Genomic DNA, 25,651 nt, shown 5'->3' with positions numbered 1-25,651 from the left:
GTCGGAACCATAGACATGACCATAAATGGTAGAAGGGTTCCCACTTGACGCTGAAAGGTCAAAATTGGCTAAATTGTAAACATTTATGAAAACAAAATGTAGCTTTTTGGTCTATATTTAAGGTTAGGCATAGGATTAGCAGTGTAGTTAAGTTTAGGGTTAGGTTTCATATCAAATTTAAAGAAGAGAAATTGTAGAACAACTAGCCTGGGCTAATCTGCCTTTGCAACTTGGCCAGATAGTGACGATCTCGTAGAACTTGTGCCGGGGCACATAGGCCAATATGGTAAGCTTTAGAAGGAATAGCCGAACAGGCATTACAGTAAATAGTAATAATAGTTACCTTTATTGATTCCTTTTGTCATTTGAACAAGCATCACTATTTATCATTCAAGTAAGTATCAGAAATAAGTACAGTTTGAAGTGGACGACACCGCTTATCACCATTACATGTTTCAGTAGATAGCCTAACAGGGCCCTGTTCAGTTACTCTCGGCATCCACCAAAACCAGTTGGGGAAAAAAACAAGAGAAAAACAGGGAAGAACATTGAAGAATTAAGCCAATAAAGGGAGGAATTTATCCTTTTTTGAAAACCTTACAAAATATTTTTGCTACTGAACATGACACAAAATTCCAGCTAAAGTAAGACTGTTGGAGACAGAATGTTAGTTGTTGCGGTTTGTAGTGATTGTAATTGTGCTGTGTATAAAAAAGTGTTCTCACCTGTGTGTGTGTGTGTCCTAGGAGAAGCTGAGGGTTTGGAGGGGTCCAGGCTCAGCCCCGGGCCGAACGGAAAGGGCTCTGCACCCTCCAGAAGTCCGTCCCCCCGGGTAATAGAACTAGGCAGAGCGAGCATCAGTTCCGTCAGTTCGTGTCCTGAGATGGGCGGACACACGGTGAGAGAGAGAGAGACACACACACACACACACACACACACACACACACACACACACTCAGTTTTTTTGGTGGTGGTTATGATGGCGATGAGGTTAGTTTCTGTAGTCGCTCTCTACATGTGATGTTTTAATGTGTTACATTTGAGCTTTTAGGAAAGACAATTTGGATAGACAATTACGTTGTTTTCAGACTGAATTGAATTGAGTACAAGTTCTCTGCTGTTTTTAATTTTAGGAGGATAAAGAACAAGAAAAGGGGTCGACAAAAGGTAAGTTTGGGTTTTAAAAATCAGTTTTCCTTATTTATTTACAGTACTTTACATGTACTGTACTTATTTTCGCAGCAGGTATTTCGATGTGCATGAGATTGTGTTACCATAACTTTGATACCTTCTCCCGTCTAACCCCACCCACACACACACACACCACCCCCCCCAGGCACGCGTAAAGTGATGAGCAGGCGGCGTGTGTCGTGTCGTGAGCTGAGTCGGCCCGAGTGTGACGGCTGGCTGTGGAAGAAGAGGAAGGAGAGCAGTGTGTTCATGACCCAGAAGTGGCAGCGCTTCTGGTTCGTCCTCAAGGGCCCCTCTCTCTATTGGTACACCAGTCAGCAGGTGAGGTCCTTTGTTTTATTTGTTATAAATATGAACTGTTCTATTAACTGTTTAATTGAATATATTAACTGTTTTATTAGTTAGAACTATGTTACCAGTGCTAACCCAGTTGAGCCCCCCCCCCAACACCCCACTCAGCCCCCCTCAAAAAGGGTCAGGGGAAGAAAACTGTTAAACTCTTATACACAAACCTACACAATCATGTACGGTGCTTTAATATTCCAGGACTTGATAACTGTTCAGGAGGGTGCATACAGAATTGTGTAGATTGTATGGTATTGTGTAGAACAGGTGGGATTGTCTGTCATGAAGAAAATGGTGAGTCGTGGCAGCTTCATTCATAACATTTCTATCGAAAGGTTTCACTTCACTGAATATACCCCAAGTGAACACGATCTTATAAGTGCATTCATCTTATTGCGTTGATAGACAATGCACATGAATCAGCGTTCTACGCCTCACATCAATGTACAGTAAAAGTGCTTGTGTTAGCCATAAAAGTTCATTTTCATCTGAAGTCCTTGGACAGGCTACAGCATAAAATAGACAATATGCTATTATGTCATATTATTCACTGTATCTCATTGGCAGGTTTATGCACATAATGTGATAGAGGCCCAATAATAACATGGCTCAGATAGTTGCATTTATCACTATGACTGATAGTATTATTGCATTTGGTTGTGGTTGCAAACGGTTCTGTTTTATCTAGCTAAACAGGTTTCCACTGTGCAATGTGATTTGGCATTAGCTGTATGTATTTTATGCCTGGTAATTGTGATAAGCATTGCCTCTTATGAGGCAGTCCTTATCAAAATTACCATGCGCAAAATATGTTCGTAAATATGTTTTTTCAACGTCTTGTGCTCACTGGAATTGCAGTAGCCTGGTTAAAGTGGACTGAACACTCATAGGGTTCATTGTGGAGTAACCAGGCTATCATGGCTGCAGTAGTTGTGTATGATTAACCTATTTCTTTCTTTGTAATCGTCAGGAGGAGAAAGCGGAGGGCCTGGTTAAGATCTCCAGCTACAACATAGAGGGTGCAGGAGAACACAAGAGGAAGTAGTGAGTATTCATGTCGGATGGAGTGTCTAGTTTGATAAGACAAGTTATTTAGGGGACGGCAGGTAGCCTAGTGGTTAGAGCGTTGGGCCAGTAACCGAAAGGTTGCTAGATCGAATCCCCGAGCTGACAAGGTAAAAATCTGTCGTTATGCCCCTGATCAAGGCAGTTAACCCACTGTTCCAAGGTTGTCATTGTAAATAGAATTTGTTCTTAACTGACTTGCCTAGTTAAATAAAATGTAGGATTCACTGTTTGATGGTACCTGACCTACTGGAGTCCCATCTGGGTGTATGAAATCTGCCGCAATGGAATCATCCTAAATTTGAAAGTCCCATCCATCTGACACTCCAGACAGCCGCAAATTAAATATTTTGAATATTATTTTAACCCAGATTTGGACTTAGATTGCAATGCAAGCCCAGTGTAATGTACATCAGCAAAAAAGGGAACTGCTATATACGTTTCCAAGAGTGGAGTGTTTCCCCTATATTCATTTAGCTGCCGCTACTCCAAAATATATAATACAAATATATTATTATTTTGTTGAAAATAATTTTCTGAATGGTAAACATTTTCAGTGTATAAGCAATTAAAACCAGATATAAAGTATGTAGTAAAGATAATGGAGCCTCATATCTTTTTTTTAAAGATCATCTGTGAAACTATCACCAAAATAAATTTAGATAGTCAGGGAGAATCTAAAATACCAAAAATGTCATGGCATGGGGCCCACATTGATTTTGTTATGTTTGAGTCACTCGGATAGCATAAGAACATGGCATAAGCCATGGCAAAATGTGGAGAATTGCAGCACATTAGCTTTAAAACAGCTACACTGTCTCTGCAGCAAAGAGTAGGGCCTCTAAAAATGTTGGTCAGAGGCAAACACTGAAATGTCATATCTACCAAAGGTAAAGGGAATCAATTTAGCAGACCTTCTTTCTAATACCATTCTGTCAAAGTGGGAGTAAGTAGTAACATCCCCCATCTCTTATTGTAGGGGTAGCTAGCTAACTAGCTAGCTTAGGGGTAGCTAGCTAGCTTAGCGGTAGCTAGCGTAGTCGTAACTTTTTTAATTTTATTCATATTTTTCTATGGGGGGTAGATCAGCTTTAATATTTCAGATATATTGTAGCTTCCATCAATGTAATTGTCTGTATAATTTCCAATCCCCCATTATATTTTTTGTAAATACATTGTACATGTATGTACATGCATTATACATATTTATTTTTTATATATTTTCCTTTATTATGTTCCCTTAAACCTACCACCCCTCCCCCAATTGGAGTAAACTAATGGACAACAACACTTAGGCTTCTACTTCCAGGTTATACATACTATGTATATTTTACGGACACAATATATTTTACAATAGTTATCTTTTTTAAATGTATTTTTTTCCCATCCTTCACTTACCCTCAACCCATCCCATCGATCTCTGAAGACCATCCAGTTTTGATTTCTATTTTTTTCAAATGTGCTGTGATGTTTCACAAAAGTTCTGAACCTTTCTATTTTCGTAGTTTCTACAGGAAGTAAATTTAAAGATCATAATGCTTTTAGCAAAAATGTTTATTATTGATCGATTGACTAAAACTTTTCAAATCACCCAGCAGTAACCCTAACCCTAAACAAATGATCTAATGGTTGTCTCTTCCCAGCAAAATCTGCAGAGCTGGGATGGTTGTATCCCCCATATACCGTGCATATGGAAAGTATTCAGACCCCTTCTCTTTTTCCACATTTTGTTGCGTTACAGCCTTATTCTAATCCTCATCAATCTACACACAATACCCCATAATGACAAAGTGAAAACTGATTTTTATGAAATTTTTGCAATGTATTAAAAAACAGAAATACCTTATTTACATAAGTATTCAGACCATTTTCTATGAGACTTGAAATTGAGCTCAGGTGCGTCCTGTTTCCATTGATCATCCTTGATATGTTTCTACAACTTGATTGTAGTCTACCTGTGGTAAATTCAATTGATTGGACATGATTTGAAAAGGTCCCACAGTTGACAGTGCATGTCAGAGATAAAACCAAGCCATGAGGTCGAAGGAATTGTCCGTAGAGCTCAGAGACAGAACCTGATGGTCACTCTGACAGAGCTCCAGAGTTCCTCTGTGGAGATGGGAGAACCTTCCAGAAGAACAACCATTTCTGCAGCACTACACCAATCAGGCCTTTATGGTAGAGTGGCCAGACGGAAGACACTCCTCAGTAAAGGAACATGACAGCCCGCTTGGAGTTTGCCAAAAGGCACCTAAAGGTCTCCCAGACCATGTGAAACAAGATTCTCTGGTCTGATGAAACCAAGATGGAACTCTTTGGCCAGAATGCCAATCGTCACGTCTGGAGGAAACCTTGCACCATTCCTACGGTGAAGCATAGTAGTGGCAGCATCATGCTATGGGGATGTTTTTCAGCGGCAGAGACTGGGACACTAGTCAGGATTGAGGCAAAGATGAATGGAGCAAAGTTCAGAGAGATCCTTGATGAAAACCTGCTCCAGAGTGATCAGGACCTCAGACTGTGGCGAAGGTTCACCTTCCAACAGGACAACGACCCTAAGCACACAGCCAAGACAACGCAGGAATTGCTTCGGGACAAGTCTCTATGTCCTTGAGTGGCCCAGCCAGAGCCCAAATACAGGTGTGCCAAGCTTGTAGCGTCATACCCAAGAAAACTCAAGGCTGTAATCATTGCCAAAGGTGCTTCAACAAAGTACTGTACTGAGGAAAGGGTCTGAATACTTATGTAAATGTGATATTTCTGTTTTTCTTTTTTTGTAAATTTGCAAACATTTCTAAACCTGTTTTTGCTTTGTCATTATGGGGTATTGTGTGTAGATTAATGAAGGGAAAAAACTTTTGAATCCATTTTAGAATAAGGCTGTAACATAACAAAATGTGAAAAAAGTCAAAGGGTCTGAATACTTTCCGAATGCACTGTAAATAACATTCTATTGGTTGCAAGAATTTTGTATCATAATATAAATTGGAAAATTATAAGTTTTGAATCCGACGTCGTTTTGTGAATCCGACATCGTCCATGTGCCATGGAATCAGTACATCAAAAATCTCTTCCCAACTATTTTGCAATCTATATGGCACAGCTGTCGATTATTATTTTTTTTTGGTCCTTTGGTGCTTTTTTATTTATCACAATTTTCTTTAACCAATTTTGGTCTTTAATGCAGGGCCGACAGACAAGTGCCTTACTATTTCCCCTTTGCACTTGCCTCTTTGATTTTTGTGTTGATGCTGCAATTAGTTGGTTGTAATTTTGGGTAGAGCAGACATTTCCATATAGTTTTGTTAGCTGCATGTGTGAAATAACTCCACCAGTCCTATTTATGATATAATTTACAAAGATTATACCTTTTTTTTAAATGTATTATTATTCCCCAAATATTTTTATTTTTTTATCAATTAGTATATTTGAGTTTAACCATAATATTTGTTGTATTATTTGTTTGTTCTTTTCTGGTGAATTAAACTGACATTACAACCAACTTTCTATGGCTTGTCTTAAAAACGGGGATATTTTGGAGATGATTTCATTTTCAAATAACCGAAAGTGAGTGGTTGTAATCTGAATAATGGGGAAAAGGCCATTCTTGAACATGGGGTGAGACATTCTTACTAATTTGCTAGAGAACCAGTTCGGATTTAAGTATAACTTTTGTATGACTGACGCCTTTAGTGAGAGGTCTAATGTTTTAATATTTAATAATTTCTGCCCTCCAAATTCATAATAATTATATAAATAGGCCCCTTAAATTTTGTCTGGTTTTCCGTTCCAAATAAAATGGAATCTTTTTTGCTAAAAAAAAACAACATTTTGCTAGGTGTAGGCAAGGCCATAAGCAAATAGGTAAACTGGGATATGACTAAAGAGTTAATCAGAGTGATTTTTCCACAAGTATGTTCCTTTCCATGGTAGCAAGATCTTGTCTATTTTTGCGCATTTTCTCTAAAAATGTATTGTAGTGAACGTATTTTTTTTATTTCAAGATATAAATACCGAGTATGTCCACATCACCGTCAGACCATTTTATTGGTAAACAACACAGTAATGTAAAACATTTTTGGGGGGGTGATCCAATACGTAATATAGTACACTCATCATAATTTGGTTGTAATCCAGAGAGGTTAGAAAAAGAATGAGGCTGTGGAGCCGTAACTTAATTATAATTTCTCTCGCTCTCTCTTTCTCTGTCGCTCTCATCTCGCTCTCTCCCTCTGTTTCTATACCTCTCTCCTCTGCCCCATTCCATCTCTCTCGCTCTCCTTCTCCCAGTGTCTTCCAAATGTGCCACCAGCGCTTCCAGACTTTCTTCTTCGCCGCCGAGAACGTCAATGACATGACCAAGTAAGTGTGACAGATTATGAACACACACACACAGTGTGCTAATACACACACGTGTGCGCACACACACATACACACTCGGGATGGGCACGATTAATCGAATATCAAAACAGATGCTAGTATTCGATTGCTTGTGAGAGTATTAATTCTTTAGGAAAAACAAGGCAACAGTAAACATGTCGTCGCCCACAAATGATGTAGCCCCCCCTCCCCCATGCTAACAAGTACATTGGAAAAAACATAGCAAATGCTAGCTAAATGCTCATGAGCGCATGCAAACATTTTATACAGTCTCTGACATAAACCCAACTCATCAAGTTATAAAAGTAACTCAAATGCTACTCACAGTTTGCTGCACGCACAAAACATATATTAGACAGCAAGGCTCTTGATCCAGGAAGGGATTCTCTGCTCTTACTAAGAGAAGCTTGATTTTGCGAGAAGCTTGATTTTGCAAGAAGCTAACCACTTAGCAAGCTATATAACTAGCTACTAAGTTAGCAAACCAAATGCACAACTGCAGAGCATTTAGGACATTTCTGTGAGCTCCAAAAGTATTGGGACAGTGACACATTTCTTGTTGTTTTGGCTCTGTACTCCAGCACTGTGGATTTGAAACGATAAGATGGCGATGAGGTTAAAGTGCAGACTGACAGCTTTAATTTGAAGGTATTTTCATCCATGTCGGGTGTTAGACGCACAAATATCATACCCCCGAGACATGCTAACTTCTCACCATTTCAATAACAGGGGAGGTTAGCATTCTTGAGGGGGGTATGATATTTGTGTCTAACTTTCTCACACATCATTATTCACGGTTCATTGAGGATTATCTGTAATTATTCTAGGATCCACATTAATGTGGATTTAGAAACATATATTCTATTCTTATTTACAATAAAGTTGACTCCAAAATTACACAATACATTAATTACCATTCATTTATATTGGGCACAAAATAATCTGAACACAACCAAAACAAACATAAAATGCAACCAACAAGTTTGTAGAGTCACAAGCTTGATGTAATCATTGCATGCTATGAATATGGGACCAAATACTTAACTTTTTACTACTTTAATAAACATAAGTGCATTTGTCCCAATAATTTTGGTCTCCTAAAATGGGGGGGACTATGTACAAAAAGTGCTGTAATTTCTAAATGGTTCACACCATATGGTTGAAAATACCCTAAAAGCTGACAGGCTAAAGCTGCACTTTAACATCGTTGTCATTGTATCATTTCAAATCCAAAGTGCTAGAGTACAGAGCAAAAACTAAACAAAAAATGTCACTGTCCCAATACTTTTGGAGCTCACTGTATAAGATATCTAGTTGGCTAACATTTACTTGTCAATTCCATACTGTAGCTAGATCACCTGGTGCGTGCTGCAGAACAGTGAGTGACTTAAGGCTCCGGTCTCTTGTCATTGTGCGCTTATGAACATGTGACTGGGGACTACAGGTAAGCTTTATAATAAAAAATTATGTGACGGGTGAAATAATAGAAATTAATGTGACAGGTGAAATGCTTTATCTCCTAACATATTGCACAAGTTGACTGCAGGTATTTACTTAAAAAGTAGCAATAAATATTCATTATTTATAAAAATAAAATGGTTTCAATGCAATTCATGGTATTGAAAAAGCACGCCGTGGCTACTTCCAAATACCCCGGTATACGATATACCTTCCAAGCCTACAACTGAGGATTCCCCATAGAAACGATGATAAAAATGTCCCAGTGATTTGATTTGCATACACTTATAATTCAAATGCGTTGCATTGAAACGATGTAGCATGGCTAAAGAGACGTCTTCTGATTCAGTAGTTTTTTAGGCAAAGAATGGGTGATATTGGTTGGTCGGTCGGTCAGGCAAGGTTGTTTGTCTTATAGGTGTGGCAGACCAGGGGGTTTGGTCAAAACGTTTACACAGATCAGACACGGACAGAGTAGGATTAGCTCGGTTTCAAGGGTGTTTATTTGAACAACAAACCAAAAGAAAAGGTCTCCCCCATGAGACCCTCTCCGGGATACCGTCTTCTGGGCTCCAGGTCTTGCTGTATCCTGTGGGGAACAAAAACTGAACTCCCTCCTTTTACCTCTGGAACCTTCCCCAACTATACGGGGAGTAACCTTTCTTCCCCCAGTCCCTCCTCCCGTGTGCTGCTCTTCTGGCAGCTTTATGGGACCTGTTCAGCTGGTGAGCAATCAGCCCTTGATTACTCACCAACCACAATCAGCCCCAATTAGTCCTGGCCGGCGAGCCCGTTGAGACCTGGCACGTCCAGCAGAGGGAGCCATCGCCTCGTGATGCATCTTAGATAAGCATGCCCCGTTCAAAAAATGCAGAACTAAGAACAGATATAGCCCTTGGTCCACTCCAGATCTGACTGCCCTTGACCAGCACAAAAACATCCTGTGACGCACTGCAATAGCATCGAAAAGTCCCCGCGATATGCAACTGTTCAGGGAAGTTAGGAACCAATACACGCAGTCAGTCAGGAAAGGAAAGGCTAGCTTTTTCAAGCAGAAATTTGCATCCTGTAGCCCTAACTCCAAAATGTTTTGGGACACTGTAAAGTCCATGGAGAACAAGAGCACCTCCTCCCAGCTGCCCACTGCACTGAGGCTAGGTAACACGGTCACCACCGATAAATCCATGATAATCAAACATTTCAATAAGCATTTGTCAACCGCTGGCCATGCCTTCCTCCTGGCTACTCCAACCCCGGCCAACAGCTCCCCCCCCCCCGCAGCTACTCGCCCAAGCCCCCCCAGCTTCTCCTCCGTCCAAAACCTGGACTCGTACAAATCAGCTGGGCTAGACAATCTGGACCCTCTCTTTCAAAAACTATCCGGCGCCATTGTTGCAACCCCTATTACCAGCCTATTCAACCTCTCTTTCGTATCGTCCGAGATCCCTAAAGATTGCAAAGCTGCCGCGGTCATCCCCCTCTTCAAAGGGGGTGACACCCTAGACCCAAACTGTTACAGACCTATATCCATCCTGCCCTGCCTATCTAAAGTCTTCGAAAGCCAAGTTAATAAACAGATCACTGACCATTTCAAATCCCACCGTACCTTCTCCGTTGTGCAATCCGGTTTCCGAGCCGGTCACGGGTGCACCTCAGCCACGCTCAAGGTTCTAAACGATATCATAACCGCCATCGAGAAAAGACAGTACTGTGCAGCCATCTTCATCAACCTGGCCAAGGCTTTCGACTCTGTCAATCACCGTATTCTTATCGGCAGACTCAATAGCCTTGGTTTTTCTAATGACTGCCTCGCCTGGTTCACCAACTACTTTGCAGACAGAGTTCAGTGTGTCAAATCGGAGGGCATGTTGTCCGGACCTCTGGCAGTCTCTATGGGGGTACCACAGGGTTCAATTCTCGGGCCAACTCTTTTCTCTGTATATATCAATGATGTCGCTCTTGCTGCGGGCGATTCCCTGATCCACCTCTACGCAGACGACACCATTCTGTATACTTCTGGCCGTTCCTTGGAAACTGTGCTAGCAAACCTCCAAACGAGCTTCAATGCCATACAACACTCCTTCCGTGGCCTCCAACTGCTCTTACACGCTAGTAAAACCAAATGTATGCTTTTCAACCGTTCGTTGCCCGCACCTGCCTGCCCGACTAGCATCACCACCCTGGACAGTTCCGACCTAGAATATGTGGACAACTATAAATACCTAGGTGTCTGGTTAGACTGTAAACTCTCCTTCCAGACTCATATTAAACATCTCCAATCCAAAATCAAATCTAGAATCGGCTTTCTATTTCGCAACAAAGCCTCCTTCACTCACGCCGCCAAACTTACCCTCGTAAAACTGACTATCCTACCGATCCTCGACTTCGGCGATGTCATCTACAAAATAGCTTCCATTACTCTACTCAGCAAACTGGATGCAGTCTATCACAGTGCCATCCGTTTTGTTACCAAATCACCTTATACCACCCACCAATGCGACCTGTATGCTCTAGTCGGCTGGCCCTTGCTACATGTTCGTCGCCAGACCCACTGGCTCCAGGTCATCTATAAGTCTATTCTAGGTAAAGCTCCGCCTTATCTCAGTTCACTGGTCACGATAACAACACCCACCCGTAGCACACGTTCCAGCAGGTATATCTCACTGATCATCCCCAAAGCCAACACCTCATTTGGCCGCCTTTCCTTCCAGTTCTCTGCTGCCAATGACTGGAACGAATTGCAAAAATCGCTGAAGTTGGAGACTTTTATTTCCCTCACCAACTTTAAACATCAGCTACCTGAGCTGCTAACCGATCGTGGCAGTTGTACATAGTCCATCTGTAAATTGCCCACCCAATCTACCTACCTCATCCCCATACTGTTTTTATTTTATTTACTTTTCTGCTCTTTTGCACACCAGTATTTCTACTTGCACATCATCATATGCTCATTTATCACTCCAGTGTTCATCTGCTAAATTGTAATTATTCGCTCCTATGGCCTATTTATTGCCTACCTCCTCCTTTTGCACACACTGTATATAGACTTTCTTTTTTTCCTACTGTGTCATTGACTTGTTTATTGTGTTATTGGCTTGTTTACTGTTTACTCCATGTGTAACTCTGTGTTGTTGTCTGTGTCACACTGCTTTGCTTTATCTTGGCCAGGCCGCAGTTCTAAATGAGAACTTGTTCTCAACTAGCCTACCTGGTTAAATAAAAAAAATGTATACTCCGTCTGTCACCGTGCCTCGACGAGTCTCCCCCTGGTGGCTGACCTGCTGCATGCCACATAGGTTCCAACCATGGTCAGTGATGGCTCTTACTTTAGAGAAGGTTATTATATCAGACATGGGCCACGTTAGCCTTGTCCCAGATCTGTTTGTGCTCTCTTTCCAACTCCATTCCTGTCATTGTCACGTGGCACACACATATCAGGGACTAGGCCATAAAGATAAAGATAGAGGCTACCCTATGAGCACAAGAAAGAGGTATTTCAACATGTCGTGCTCACTGGATATGTCACTAGGACTGTGGAGCCGGTGATTGTCAAGCAAATAACTGCAGGTTTCACACGGTAATTGACCGTTAATTAGCATAAACATGTTTAGCATCTCCTGGCTTCCACGCATAGCCTACAAGGCACTGATGCAGACCTTTGGAACATCTCCATTTTAAAAAGTCAAATAAAACCATTATTTATTTTAGACAGTTCTAAGGAAACATGATATGAAGCAAATGTAGTCTATTTCAAATAAAATCACATTTTATTGGTCACATACACATATTTAGCAGATGTTATTGTGGGTGTAGCGAAATGCTTGTGTTCCTAGCTCCAACAGTGCGGTAGGATCTAATAATTCACAACAGTACACACAAATCAAAAATTAAAATAATGGAATTAAGAAATATATAAATATTAGATCGAGTAATGTCGGAGTGGCATTGACTAAAATACAGTACAATAGAATACAGTATATACATATGAGATGAGAAACACACTTCACAAGAACAGAATAGCATACTCTGAGTTGTCCTTATGTTAGGCCCTGATATGGCTATGCCATATGGCTGTGGGCTACACTGGTTCATTTAGCAGACAAGATTTGCTTAGAATTCCATGACATTATTTTATAGTATGAAGAATACAATTGATCATGGGTTAATAAAAGAGAGAGGATATTTTCAGTTAACAAAGAAACGGGTCCCCCTATATGCTTCATTTATAGTTATTTATGCAACTTTAGTTGTGATACAAACGTCGGGCCATTTGTTTTGATGTTTAATATATTTTAAGGCTGCATGATGGGACTCTGATGATTTCAAAAAAGTCGCAAGCTGCACACACTCTTGGCGGCATCCCCCTTGTGTGGCCGTAATGCCCCCTAAAAAAAAATCCATGCCTTTTTGTGGCCATTTTGCCCTTGGGCTGAATATAATAGACTAATTATAATTCGCTTCTCCTGGCTGCCGAGCTCTGAAGCACCTCTCACTTACATGGCTCTCTGATGTAGCCAATGCCCGTCATGTGATCAGGTCCTTCTCACAGGCGTTTCAGCTAAGAAGTAGGCTACAAGTGAATGAAGATGGACACATCCGGGACGCAACCGCGCGCGTCCCTCTTATCGAATTCCGAGGCGCATACTAAAGATGTTTTAACAGTCCGTGTTGCCTACTTTACGTCAGGCAACAAGATGAGTAGGCCTAACGAACAGCAATAGTACTAGCCTTTGTCAATCTACTATCCCCCATATTACAAAAGTTCACCTATTCTATTGGTCAACTTGTTCTTCTGTGCAATAAATACATTTTCCAAACATACTCTGGGACAATTGTAGGATGTGATAGATCCCAAATTAATAAAACCACTCGCATCAAAAAACCTTTTAAAAGCAATGAGGCTGATCATTTAGCTTAACATTTTGAATGTGCACATGGCAGTAGGCTATAAGAGCGAATGTTCCAAAATGCAATCAATTAGTGGGAAGACATTGTTCTCAAAATTGATGGCAAATGTGATTATGCATGTAATGCTTTATTATAAAGGTGCATTGTTATGGTGGAAATGATCTTCCTCAAACTTGCAGCCTATGTATGCCAGTTAGGGAAAGGGGGATACCTTGTCAGTTGTACAACTGAATGCATTCAACTGAAATGTGTCTTCTGCATTTAACCCAACCCCTCTGAATCAGAGAGGTGCGGAGGGTTGCCTTAATCGACATCCACATCTTCGGCACCCAGGGAACAGTGGGTTAACTGCCTTGCTCAGGGGCAGAACAATAGATTTTTACCTTGTCAGCTCGGGGATTCGATCCCGCAACCTTTTGGTTACTGGTCCAACGCTCCTACCCGCCAGGCTACCTGCCGCACGCCAGGCTCTACACCGGTTATAAAGCGGATTAATGTGCTTAATTTTAAGAAGTTATTTGTCCACTTTAGTTGTGATACAAAACATATAGACTTGTGGGCTTGGATACATGAGGTGTGCGACTATGACTTAAAAAAGTCGCAAAAAGAAGGTATGCATTGTTTCTTGCCTTTCACAAGTGATAGGCTAATATTGTCACCCTTCTTAACTTAATGTTGTCTTTAATGTTGTCTTTACACTAAATAATATACAGTACCAGTCAAAAGTTTGGATACACCTACTCATTCCAGGATTTGTCTTTATTTTTACTATTTTCTACATTGTAGAATAGTATTGAAGACATCAAAACTATGAAATAACACATGGAATGTCAGTGTTCTGCCATGGCCAGCTAGGGGAGCCCGGATCTCAATCCCATTGAGCACGTCTGGGACCTGTTGGATCGGAGGGTGAGGGCTAGGGCCATTCCCCCCAGAAATGTCCGGGAACTTGCAGGTGCCTTGGTGGAAGAGTAGGGTAACATCTCACAGCAAGAATGGGCAAATCTGGTACAGTCCATGAGGAGGAGATGCACTGCAGTACTTAATGCACCTGGTGGCCACACCAGATACTGACTGTTACTTTTGATTTTGACCCCCCCCCCCCCCCTTTGTTCAGGGACACATTATTCAATTTCTGTTAGTCACACGTCTGTGTAACTTGTTCAGTTTATGTCTCAGTTGTTGAATCTTGTTATGTTCATACAAATATTTACACATGTTAAGTTTGCTGAAAATAAATGCAGTTGACAGTGAGAGGACGTTTCTTTTTTTAGTAGGCCTAGCCTGTAGAAAGCTAGAGGCCAATTCTAAACTTTGTTTTCTCATGCAATTGCATAGCATGTAGAAATATTGCTCAACATTAGCTCATGGGCACTCATGATTTTGATTAGATTTTTGATTACATTTGCATTGATGTCAGAGTGATTAGAGTGAACAATAGAGTGCTGAGTACCAGGCAGTTAGCGAGTTTGGTAAGCTACTAATGACCATCAGCAGCATCAGAGCTTGGAGAAGTCTAATTACCGTGACTAAACGGTCACATGGAATTTGACTGCTGTCATGACTCTTGACCGCCGGTGTGGTGGTAATACAGTCACCGTAACAGCCCTGTATGTCACATTAGGTTTTATTGAACAAACTGGAACATTATGATGGTATGGGTTGTTTGATTCCACTTCAACTCCCCTATAATCACTGCTGTGTGACAGAATCAACAATAGATTGAATCTTTCCATTCCACTCACTAAGTCTTGCTCTGAAACATTATACAGCTGTTATCCCTGTCTCTGCCACGGTCTGGTGCTATCGCTCTCTCATGCACACAAGCACACGCTTAAAGCAGAGCCTTTATCTCTCCCGCACAGACCACACATAGTTTGATCACAGGCAGGTAAGGTAAAGCGAGATATGAGTTCTGACTTCTGAGCATATACAATAGTCTTCGCTGCCACCTTCTAGTGGTTTGTTAGTACTACAGAAATAGGCAGAGAATTACATAGGTTGTTTTTGTTCCAGTTTAAAGTAAAGACTTGTGGGCATAAGCTGAATTTTCTTTTCTGAAATGATCCCAGTGGGGTAGTTGGTTGCTTGGAGGAAATTCAAAGTGCATAACTGTACATAAAAACAATGTTTTCCCAGTCGCCTGCTTAGCCTCACAGGCATTCGATCAAAATGTGGTATTTTTCGGAACTCTTCCGTCCGGTGTTTCCTCCTCGTTTCTAATGCGTGCTAATAGCTGCTTGATGGCCCGGTCCGTATTTATAAAGCGTCTCAAAGTAGGAGTGCCGATCTAGGATCAGCTTCCCCCTGTCTGTGTATTCATATTCAATATGATCTAAAAAGCTCCTCTTAATTTTTTTACAATACAAAACATTCAAATACAGTTGAAGTCGGAAGTTTACATACACTTAGGTTGGAGTCATTTAAACTCGTCTTTCAACCACTCCACAAATGTCTTGTTAACAAACTATAGTTTTGGCAAGTTGGTTAGGACATCTACTTTGTGCATGACACAAGTCATTTTTCCAACCATTGTTTACAGGCAGATTATTTCACATATAATTCACTGTATCACAATTCCAGTGGGTCAGAAGTTTACATTCAGTAAGTTGACTGTGCCTTTAAACAGCTTGGAAAATTCCAGAAAATGATGTCATGGCTTTAGAAGCTTCTGATAGGCTAATTGACATCATTTGAGTCAATTGGAGGTGTACCTGTGGATGTATTTCAAGGCCTACCTTCAAACTCAGTCCCTCTTTTCTTGACATCATGGAGAAATCAGCCAAGACCTCAGCCAAAAAATCATAGACCTCCACAAGTCTGGTTCATCCTTGGGAGCAATTTCCAAACGCCTGAAGGAACCACGTTCATCTGTACAAACAATAGTACGCAAGTATAAACACCATGGGACCACGCAGCCGTCATACCGCTCAGGAAGGAGACGCGTTCTGTCTCCTAGAGATGAACGTACTTTGGTGCGAAAAGTGCAAATCAATCCCAGAACAACAGCAAAGGACCTTGTGAAGCTGCTGGAGGAAACGGGTACAAAAGTATCTATAGCCACAGTAAAACTAGTCCTATATCGACATAACCTGAAAGGCTGCTCAGCAAGGAAGAAGCCACCGCTCCAAAACCGCCATGAAAAAGCCAGACTACGGTTTGCAACTGCACATGGGGACAAAGATCATACTTTTTGGAGAAATGTCCTCTGCTCTGATGAAACAAAAATAGAACTATTTGGCCATAATGACCATCGTTATGTTTGGAGGAAAAAGGGGGAGGCTTGCAAGCCGAAGAACACCATCCCAACCGTGAAGCACGGGGGTGGCAGCATCATGTTGTGGGGGTGCTTTGCTGCAGGAGGGACTGGTGTACTTCACAAAATAGATGGTATCATGAGGGAGGAAAAATATGTGGATATATTGAAGCAACATCTCAAGACATCCGTCAGAAAGTTAAAGCTTGGTCGCAAATAGGTCTTCCAAATGGACAATGACCCCAAGCATGCTTCCAAAGTTGTGGCAAAATGGCTTAAGGACAACAAAGTCAAGGTATTGGAGTGACCATCACAAAGCCCTGACCTCAATCCTATAGAAAATTTGTGGGCAGAACTGAAAGTGTGTGCGAGCAAGGAGGCCTACAAACCTGACTCACTTACACCAGCTCTGTCAGGAGGAATGGGCCAAAATTCACCCAACTTATTGTGGGAAGCTTGTGGAAGGCTACCTGAAACGTTTGACCCAAGTTAAACAATTTAAAGGCAATGCTACCAAATACTAATTGACTGCATGTAAACTTCTGACCCATTGGGAATCTGATGAAATAAATAAAAGCTGAAATAAATCATTCTCTCTACTTATTATTCTGACATTTCACATTCTTAAGATAAAGTGGTGATCCTAACTGACCTAAGAGGGAATTTTTCTAGGATTAAATGTCTGGAACTGTGAAAAACTGAGTTTAAATGTATTTGGCTAAGGTCTATGGAAACCTCCGACTTCAACTGTACAAACGACAACATACAGACACACTCAAGCATACACAACATCAACCCTGCCCAGATGCACCTGCTCACACCCCCATCTCCAGCACCGCATCACTCTACGCCACTTGGCCTCAAACTGCACCATTTCGTTTCTCTCCGCCGGCCACACACACACAGCATTTAGATAATAAAGCATTTGACATTTCCATCTAGATCAGTACTCCTAATAGCTTTATGAATACAAGCCCTGGAGTGAATGCTGTCTCTTCCTCTGCAGGTGGATCAACTGTCTGATTTCAGCCATCCAAAAACACAAGAAGTTCCACAAAGGGCCACCGGACAGCGAAGAGGGTAGGAGAAGCTTTACATGAAATCTTGAGATTTTGATTGGATGAAGATATGTATTTTGTCACCATTATCCATCTTACAGTTGTCCCTGACAGTAGCCAAATCCAGCCTACTACTGGACTAGTTTAAATGGAGATTCTCCATTGTGCATGATTTTGCTTATCTGTGTCTGGGTAACCAAACTAATGTGTTTTAAAAAAAATAGTTATTTATATATGTATGTAGATAGATTAGATACAGTTGAAGTCGTAAGTTTACATACACCTTAGCCAAATACATTTAAACTCAGTTTTTAACAATTCCTGACATTGAATCCTAGTAAAAATTCCCTGTATTAGTTCAGTTAGGATCACCACTTTATTTTAAGAATGTGATATGTCAGAATAATAGTTGAGAGAATGATGTATTTCAGCTTTTATTTATTTCATCACATTCCCAGTGGGTCAGAAGTTCACATACACTCAATTAGTATTTGGTAGCATTGCCTTTAAATTGTTTAACTTGGGTCAAGTGTTTCGGGTAGCCTTCCACAAGCTTCCCACAATAAGTTGGGTGAATTTTGGCCCATTCCTCCTGACAGAGCTGGTATAACTGAGTCAGGTTTGTAGGCCTCCTTGCCCGCACACGCTTTTTCAGTTCTGCCCACAAATTTTCTATAGGATTGAGGTCAGGGCTTTGTGATGGCCACTCCAATACCTTGACTTTGTTGTCCTTAAGCCATTTTGCCACAACTTTGGAAGTATGCTTAGGGTCATTGTCCGTTTGGAAGACCCATTTGCGACCAAGCTTTGACTTCTTGACTGACGTCTTGAGATGTTGCTTCAATATATCCACATCATTTTCCTTCCTCGTGATGCCGTCTATTTTGTGAAGTGCACCAGTCCCTCCTGCAGTAAAGCACCCCCACAACATGATGCTTTACGGTTGGGATGGTGTTCTTCGGCTTCCACCCTCCCCCTTTTTCCTCCAAACATAACGATGGTCATTATGGCCAAATAGTTATATTTTTGTTTCATCAGAGCAGAGGACATTTCTCCAAAAAGTATGATCTTTGTCCCCATGTACAGTTGCAAACCGTAGTCTGGCTTTTTATGGCGGTTTTGGAGCAGTGGCTTCTTCCTTGCTAAGCCTCCTTTCAGGTTATGTCGATATAGGACTCGTTTTACTGTGGCTATTGATACTTTTGTACCGGTTTCCTCCAGCATCTTCACAAGGTCCTTTGCTGTTGTTCTGGGATTGATATGCACTTTTCGCACCAAAGAACGCGTCTCCTTCCTGAGCGGTATGACGGCTGCGTGGTCCCATGGTGTTTATACTTGCGTACTATTGTTTGTACAGATGAACGTGGTACCTTCAGGCATTTGGAAATTGCTCCCAAGGATGAACCAGACTTGTGGAGGTCTACAAATGTTTGGCTGATTTCTTTTGATTTTCCCATTATGTCAAGCAAGAGGCACTGAGTTTGAAGGTAGGCCTTGAAATACATCCAGAGGTACACCTCCAATTGACTCAAATTATGTCAATTAGCCTATCAGAAGCTTCTAAAGCCATGACATCATTTTCTGGAATTTTCCAAGCTGTTTAAAGACACAGTCAACTTACTGTACGTAAACTTCTGACCCACTGGAATTGTTATACAGTGAATTTTAAGTGAAATAATCTGTCTGTAAACAATGGTTGGAAAAATTACTTGTCATGCACAAAGTAGATGTCCTAACCGACTTGCCAAAACTATAGTTTGTTAACACGACATTTGTGGAGTGGTTGAAAAATGAGTTTTAATGACTCCAACCTAGGTGTATGTAAACTTCCGAGTTCAGCTGTATATATATATAATCAAATGTTATTTGTCACGTGCTGAATACAACAGGTGTAGACCTTAGTGTGAAAAGTTTACTTACAAGCGCTTAACCAACAATGAAGTTTTAAAGAGTTTTCTTTTTACTAAATAAACTAAAGTAGAAAAATGCAATAATAATAATACTTTATTATTATTAACAACACAAAATGACAATAATGGTACAACAATCGGTCCTGGTACCGAGTCAATGTGCCGGGGTACAGGTTAGTCGAGGTAATTTCTACATTTAGGTAGGGGTAAAGTGACTATGCATAGATAATAAACAGTTAGTAGCAGCAGTGTAAAAACAAAGTGGGGTGGTGTGTCAATGCAAGTAGTCCGGGTGGCCATTTGATTAATTGTTCAGCAGCTTTGTGGCTTGGAGCCTGTTAAGGAGCCTTTTAGACCTAGACTTGGTTCTCCGGTACCGCTTGCCGTGCGGTAGGAGAGAGAAAACAGTCACTGACTTTGGGCCTTCTTCTGACACTGCCTAGTATATAGGTCCTGGATGGCAGGAAGCTTGGCCCCAGTGATGTACTGGGCTGTATGCACTACCCTCTGTAGCGCCTTACGGTCGAATGTCGAGCAGTTGCCATAGCAGGTGGTGATGCAACCGGCCATGATGCTCTCAATGGTGCAGCTGTAGAACTGTTTGAGGATCTAGGGACCCATGCCAAATCTTTTCAGTCTCCTGTGTGGGAAAAAGTGTTGTCGTGCCCTCTTCACGACTTTCTTGGTGTGTTTGGACCATGATAGTTTGTTGGTGATGTGGACACCAAGGAACACCCGCTGTACTACAGCCCTGTTGATGTGAATGGGGGTGTGTTCGGCCCTTCATTTCCTGTGGTCCACTGTCAGCTCCTTTGTCTTGCTAATGTTGAGGGAGAGGTTGTTGTCCTGGCACCACACTGCTAGCCCTCTGACCTCCTCCCTATAGGTTGTCTCATCGTTGTCTGTTATAAAAAAAAAATACATATATGAAATAAAAATAATAAATATACACAGTAGCAGTCAAAAGGGTTAAACAAAAGTGTTAAACAAATCTACATTTATTTGATATTTGAGATTCTTCAAAGTAGCCACCCTTTGCCTTGACAGCTTTGCAGACTGTGCATTTTCATTTTTTTCATTTTTAATACGTACATTTGAAATATGTTCTAAAAACCTGTTTTTGCTTTGTCATTATAGGGTATTGTGTGTCGATATATTTTTTCAAATCCATTTTAGAGTATGGCAGTAACATAACAAAATGTGGAAAAAGTCAAGGGGTCTGAATACTTTCCGAATGCACCGTATATATTAATAATAATGTATGCCATTTAGCTGACAGTTTTTATCCAAAGCCACTAACAGTCGTGTGTGCATACATTGTTTCCCGTATAGGTGTCCCCAGCGGGAATCGAACCCACGTGGACAAGTGGAAATAATAATGCTAAGGTTGATTTTTGTCTTTGTGGACAGAGTGTTACAGTGAGACAGAGTCAGAAGATGAGGGGTCTTCTCCTTCTCCACACAGAAATAAGATCTACACGGTGAGGAGAACCACACACATACACACAAACGCATGCATTGTTTCTGTCTTTTTGTGTTTTGATGTCAGTCTTATTCTGCACTGTACTATTCTTTTTTTATTTGATTGTTTATTGCTGCACTTGTCTCTTGTTACTTGCCAGGCCATCATCGTACCGGTAAAATAACAATTTGTTCTTAACCGACTCAGTTTTTTCTCGTCAGATGACATGCTCAGGAAGAACTCTTGACTCTAGTAATGTCTCTTTCTGCTCTCGTTCTCTCTCCCTCTCTCGCTCCCTCTAACCCTTTCCCACCTCTCTACCTCTCTCTCCGTCCTTCCCTACATCCACTCATAAAAAAATCAAGTGATGTTCCATATAAATCTAATGTGTTGTGTTTGATGGACACCAGAAAACTCTGTCCAACACACTGCCTCGGGCCAGGAAGGACAAGGACAAGGGAAAGGACAAGGGAAAGGACAGGGGCAAGGACAAAGATAAGAAGGACAAGATGCACGTACCTGGTCCACCCACAGGGCGCAGCAGAAGCCCAGGTACTGTATGGTAGAGTGCAGCACTTCTGTTTCACCACAAGGTGGAATAAGAGAGTCGTATTGGCCTATAGGGGGTTCCATTGATGGATCCGGTTTAATTTCTACCAGATGGCCCCAATGTTCTGGGGGTTTCGCCAGCTTCATCATGGCTGTTGTCTGCCTGTCTCTCCCCAGTGTCTTCAAATTGTGCCACCAGCGATTCTAGAATGTGTTTATTTGTCTGCCTCCTTTGTGTCATGATATCTAATCAGCCCCCCCTCCTTCTCAATAAGTTGTATTGGTGTCGAAAGCATGAAAAGATACAATGCCAAAAGTGAATTACAAGAACATATTCTCTCGCTTCTCTCGCTCAGTGCATGCTAGGAGTGTTTTGTAGTTGACAGGTGGTGTGGAGGGCTCTGTCCTTCCTTATTTTCTTGATTCTTTCCATGGTCATTTCTTTAATGACCACTGCCGTCACCTGCAGTGGCGGAAACATTGGTGGGTTAACACACTGTTAGTTTAGCGTACCCACAGTTTTTTCCCCCAAAGTTAGGCAGGAAGAGGATGGAATTTTAGTTTCCTGGGGTTTTGAATGGTGTGGTGTGCGCGATGGCCTCGCGGCCTAGCACGGAGGAAACACTGTCATTACGGCATGGAATCAGGTGTGTTCCTGAGGATGGAGTTAAGGTGGATAAGGTTCTGCTCACGGTCGGTGAACAGGTAGGAACTGAATTTATACATTCCGCATCCAGAATGAACAAAGCTGTGGTTGTGTTCATGAAAAGAGTACATTTGGTGGGTAGGCTGATTGCTAGTGGAATATTTGTAAGGGATGTGTTGGTGCCAATTTCACTCCTTCGACTAGGGGGGTAGTTGCGAATCTGCTAATGTTTATTACAGATTATCTAATCCTGAAAAAGATGAGTTGGTTTGGTAAGTTTGCTAGCGGTTTTCATGTACTGTCGGCAGGTTTTCAGGCAGATGCCGTCAAGCATGCTGTTTTGTTTTCCGGAGGCAAGTGTTCATGTTTCTGAATAAAAATGAGCAACAGTTAAATGTGAATTTTAAAGTGAGGCATGGAGAGGGGCTCTACGCGGGGTTTGCCAGCACAGATAGTCTGCGGTGCTTTAAGTGTGGAGATTTGGGGGCATAAGAGCTTTGCGTGCCCACATAAAGGCCGTAGACAAGGTGAGTGTACAAGCGCCAGTGGGGAAAATTGAGGTCAACATGTAGGGGTCCTTGAGATGCAGAGGCTGGGCCTAGTCATGCTATAGATTGTGGTGTGGTGTAGATGAGGCTGGGTCTAGTCAGGCTATAGATTGTGGTGTGGTGTAGATGAGGCTGGGTCTAGTCATGCTATAGATTGTGGTGTGGTGTAGATGAGGCTGGGTCTAGTCAGGCTATAGATTGTGGTGTGGTGTAGATGAGGCTGGGTCTAGTCAGGCTATAGATTGTGGTGTGGTGTATCTGAGGCTTGGTCTAGTCATGCTATGGATGGTGGTGTAGATGAGGCTGGGCCTAGTCAGGTTATACTAGTGGATGAGGAGAGTATAGTGGGGAAGGGCATGCGACTAGGGGCGGTGGAGGAGGGTGTCAAGCGGAAGAGGGAAAAAGGTGGAGAAGAAAGGTGGGAGTGGAGACCCTGGTGTGGTCAATGGCACTAAGGAACCTTTGCCTGGTGCTGGGGTGGAGGCCCCGACGAGAGAAAGGGCAGGTGGTCAAGATGGGAGATGAGGAGGAGGAGGAAGAAGGTGAGTCTGAGGAAGAGGAAGATGACGAAGAGGAGGCTTTCTTTTCAGACTCCTCCTCAATGGGTACGGAGTTGACAGCCATTCAGGCAGAGGGGTCAAAGTACCCAGTGAAGGAACTGTCAAGGTTCATGAATGAGACTAAAGGGAAAAAGGTTAATCTTGAAGCTTTTTTTGCGATCCGGGAAAGTTTGTAAGATCAGTACAACACGCTATGAAAAATGAGGGGCATGGTGTCCTCTCACCCAGGAAACGTTTTAGGTTGAGGAAGTGGGTCACAACTGTGCTTAAGTGTCTACCTTTAGATGCTGTTGAGATAAATGTTTTTTTTCTTGCACCGGGGCTTTTTGAGCTTTGCTATTGGCCTCTTTCTTTGCTGGCTTTTCTCCCACTTCATATGGAGACTCTTCGGGTAGGCTCGCTTTATATAAATGGCACCACAGATGCGGGAAAGAGGAGTCTGTTGGGTGAATATGTAAAACAAACAAAAAAGTACAAGTGTTGGTTCTGCAGGAGACTTATAGTGATGTGGTGAATGAAATCGATTGGGGGCTCTGGTGGAAAGGGTCAAGTGTACTGAGCCATGGAACAAATGGTGGTAGTTCTTTTTGCACCGGGTCTGGCTGTAAAAATGTGCTCCTCCAATGGAGGTGTGTAGGGGTAGACTGCTTGTAGTAAAAGCAGAAATTAACAACAGGGGTTTTGTCCTTATTAATGTGTATGCACTTAACACAGAGAGAGAGAGGGGGCGTCTGTTTGGGTATCTTAGACAGGAACTCTCACAGGTAGCGCCTGAGGAGATGCTGGTGGTTGGCGGGGACTGGAACTTTTACGAAAGATAGAAATGGGGTGGAGCCTCCTTCAGCCTCAGTGGGGGTGTTAAGGGACATCATTAAGCAGTTTGACCTAGTGGATGTTTGGAGAACTAGACATCCCAACACAAGCCAGTATACATGGGTGAAGGTTTTTGGGGCTAGGGTGAGTGCAGCCCGACTTGATCGCTTTTACATGTCCAGGAATCAGAGCAATAGGCTGTTGGACGCTACCATTCTCCCGGTGGGGTTTTTGGATCACCACATAACCATGGCTCGGCTGTCTATTTCACCAGGGCCTCGGCAGGTATCCTATTGGAAGTTTAATGTAAAGCTCTTACAAGATGCCACTTTTTGCTCGGGTTTCCAGATTTTTCGGGGAACGGTGGGGGCAGCGAAAAGAGGAGTGAGTCTTTGAGTCAATGGTGGGATGTGGGAAAAGTCAAAATTCAGCTTTTCTGTCAACAGTATTCAGCTCTCTCATCTTCAGAGGCTAGGAGAGTATTGGGGGAACTCGAGTGTAGTATCAGTGAAGTGGAGGTAGAGCTGGTGGGGCAAGGCAATGTAGGCCTCCAGGCTAATTTAGCTGAATTATGTAGGTACCTAGGCAGTTTTTTCCAGGTTAAAGCAAAGGTAGTAAGAGCTAGCTTCTCCATGCTCAAGTAGATGGATGCTCCCAGCTCCTACTTCTTTGGTTTGAAAAGACAGAGCGGGGAAGCCAAGGGTATGCATTGTCTGCGGATGTCGGATGGGCGGGTGACCTCTGCTGTAGGAGATGCGGGAGCGGACTGTGGAGTTTTATATCGTTCTATAGGGCAGAACTGTGTCATCCTATGTGTGCTCAGGTTTTGTTTGCAGAACTCCCTAAGATCTCTCTGGCACAGAGGGATGAAATTGACATTCCCCTGTTGTCCCATGAACTGACAGAGCCCAGTTGTTGTCCCCCAGCCGTGCACTGGGGGTCGATGGACTCACAGTGGAGTTTTATAAAAAAGTCTGGGGAATAATTGGACTGGACTTCTTTTGCGTGTTGCGTGGGTGTTCTTTTGCGTGGGATTTGCAGTGGGGTTGTGCAAGGGCTTTAACATTTTGGGGGTGTACCTGAGCTCGGAGAGGTGGGTCAAGAAGAACTGGGAGGGGCTGTCAACAGGCAGTGGTGTCAAGACTGGCCAGGTGGAGGTGGCTCCTGTCCCAAGTGTCATATAGGGGGGAGGGTGCTGATAATCAACAACCTGGTGGCATCTTCCCTGTGGCATAAACTGGCTGTCCTCAATTCCCTCGCCGCAGACCTGCAACGCAAGCTGGTGGATTTTTTTCTGGTTGGGCCATCACTGGCTGAGGGCCGCAGTGTTGTACATGTCCGTCCACGAAGGACGACAGGGCCTGGTGGAACTGGAGAGCAGGGTGGCTGCATTCCGACTAAAGGCGACACAGAGACTGCTGTACCATACTGATGTTGGCTGGAGGGAACCACCATGCGTGCTGCTGAGGAGAGCTGGCGGATTAGGGTTGGACCAGCAGGAG

The 25,651-nt window shown here is 42.4% G+C and overlaps 1 protein-coding gene across 3 annotated transcripts in view; it reads left to right on the top strand.

The window, feature by feature from the left end:
- Positions 1-25,651, top strand: part of cnksr1 (connector enhancer of kinase suppressor of Ras 1) — an 89,965-nt gene that overhangs the window by 60,469 nt on the left and 3,845 nt on the right. For all 3 annotated transcript variants that reach the window (XM_014210100.2, XM_014210099.2, XM_014210098.2), the window contains 8 exons: positions 747-898; positions 1,134-1,167; positions 1,337-1,512; positions 2,507-2,580; positions 6,892-6,963; positions 17,610-17,683; positions 20,982-21,052; positions 21,444-21,585. In XM_014210100.2, coding sequence (XP_014065575.1) covers positions 747-898; positions 1,134-1,167; positions 1,337-1,512; positions 2,507-2,580; positions 6,892-6,963; positions 17,610-17,683; positions 20,982-21,052; positions 21,444-21,585 — 795 coding nt within the window. The remainder of the gene's footprint in view (positions 1-746; positions 899-1,133; positions 1,168-1,336; positions 1,513-2,506; positions 2,581-6,891; positions 6,964-17,609; positions 17,684-20,981; positions 21,053-21,443; positions 21,586-25,651) is intronic.

Source organism: Salmo salar, chromosome ssa09 (genome assembly GCF_905237065.1).
Source record: "Salmo salar chromosome ssa09, Ssal_v3.1, whole genome shotgun sequence".
Taxonomy (NCBI): Eukaryota; Metazoa; Chordata; class Actinopteri; order Salmoniformes; family Salmonidae; genus Salmo; species Salmo salar.
This window is presented reverse-complemented; position numbering and strand designations above follow the sequence as displayed.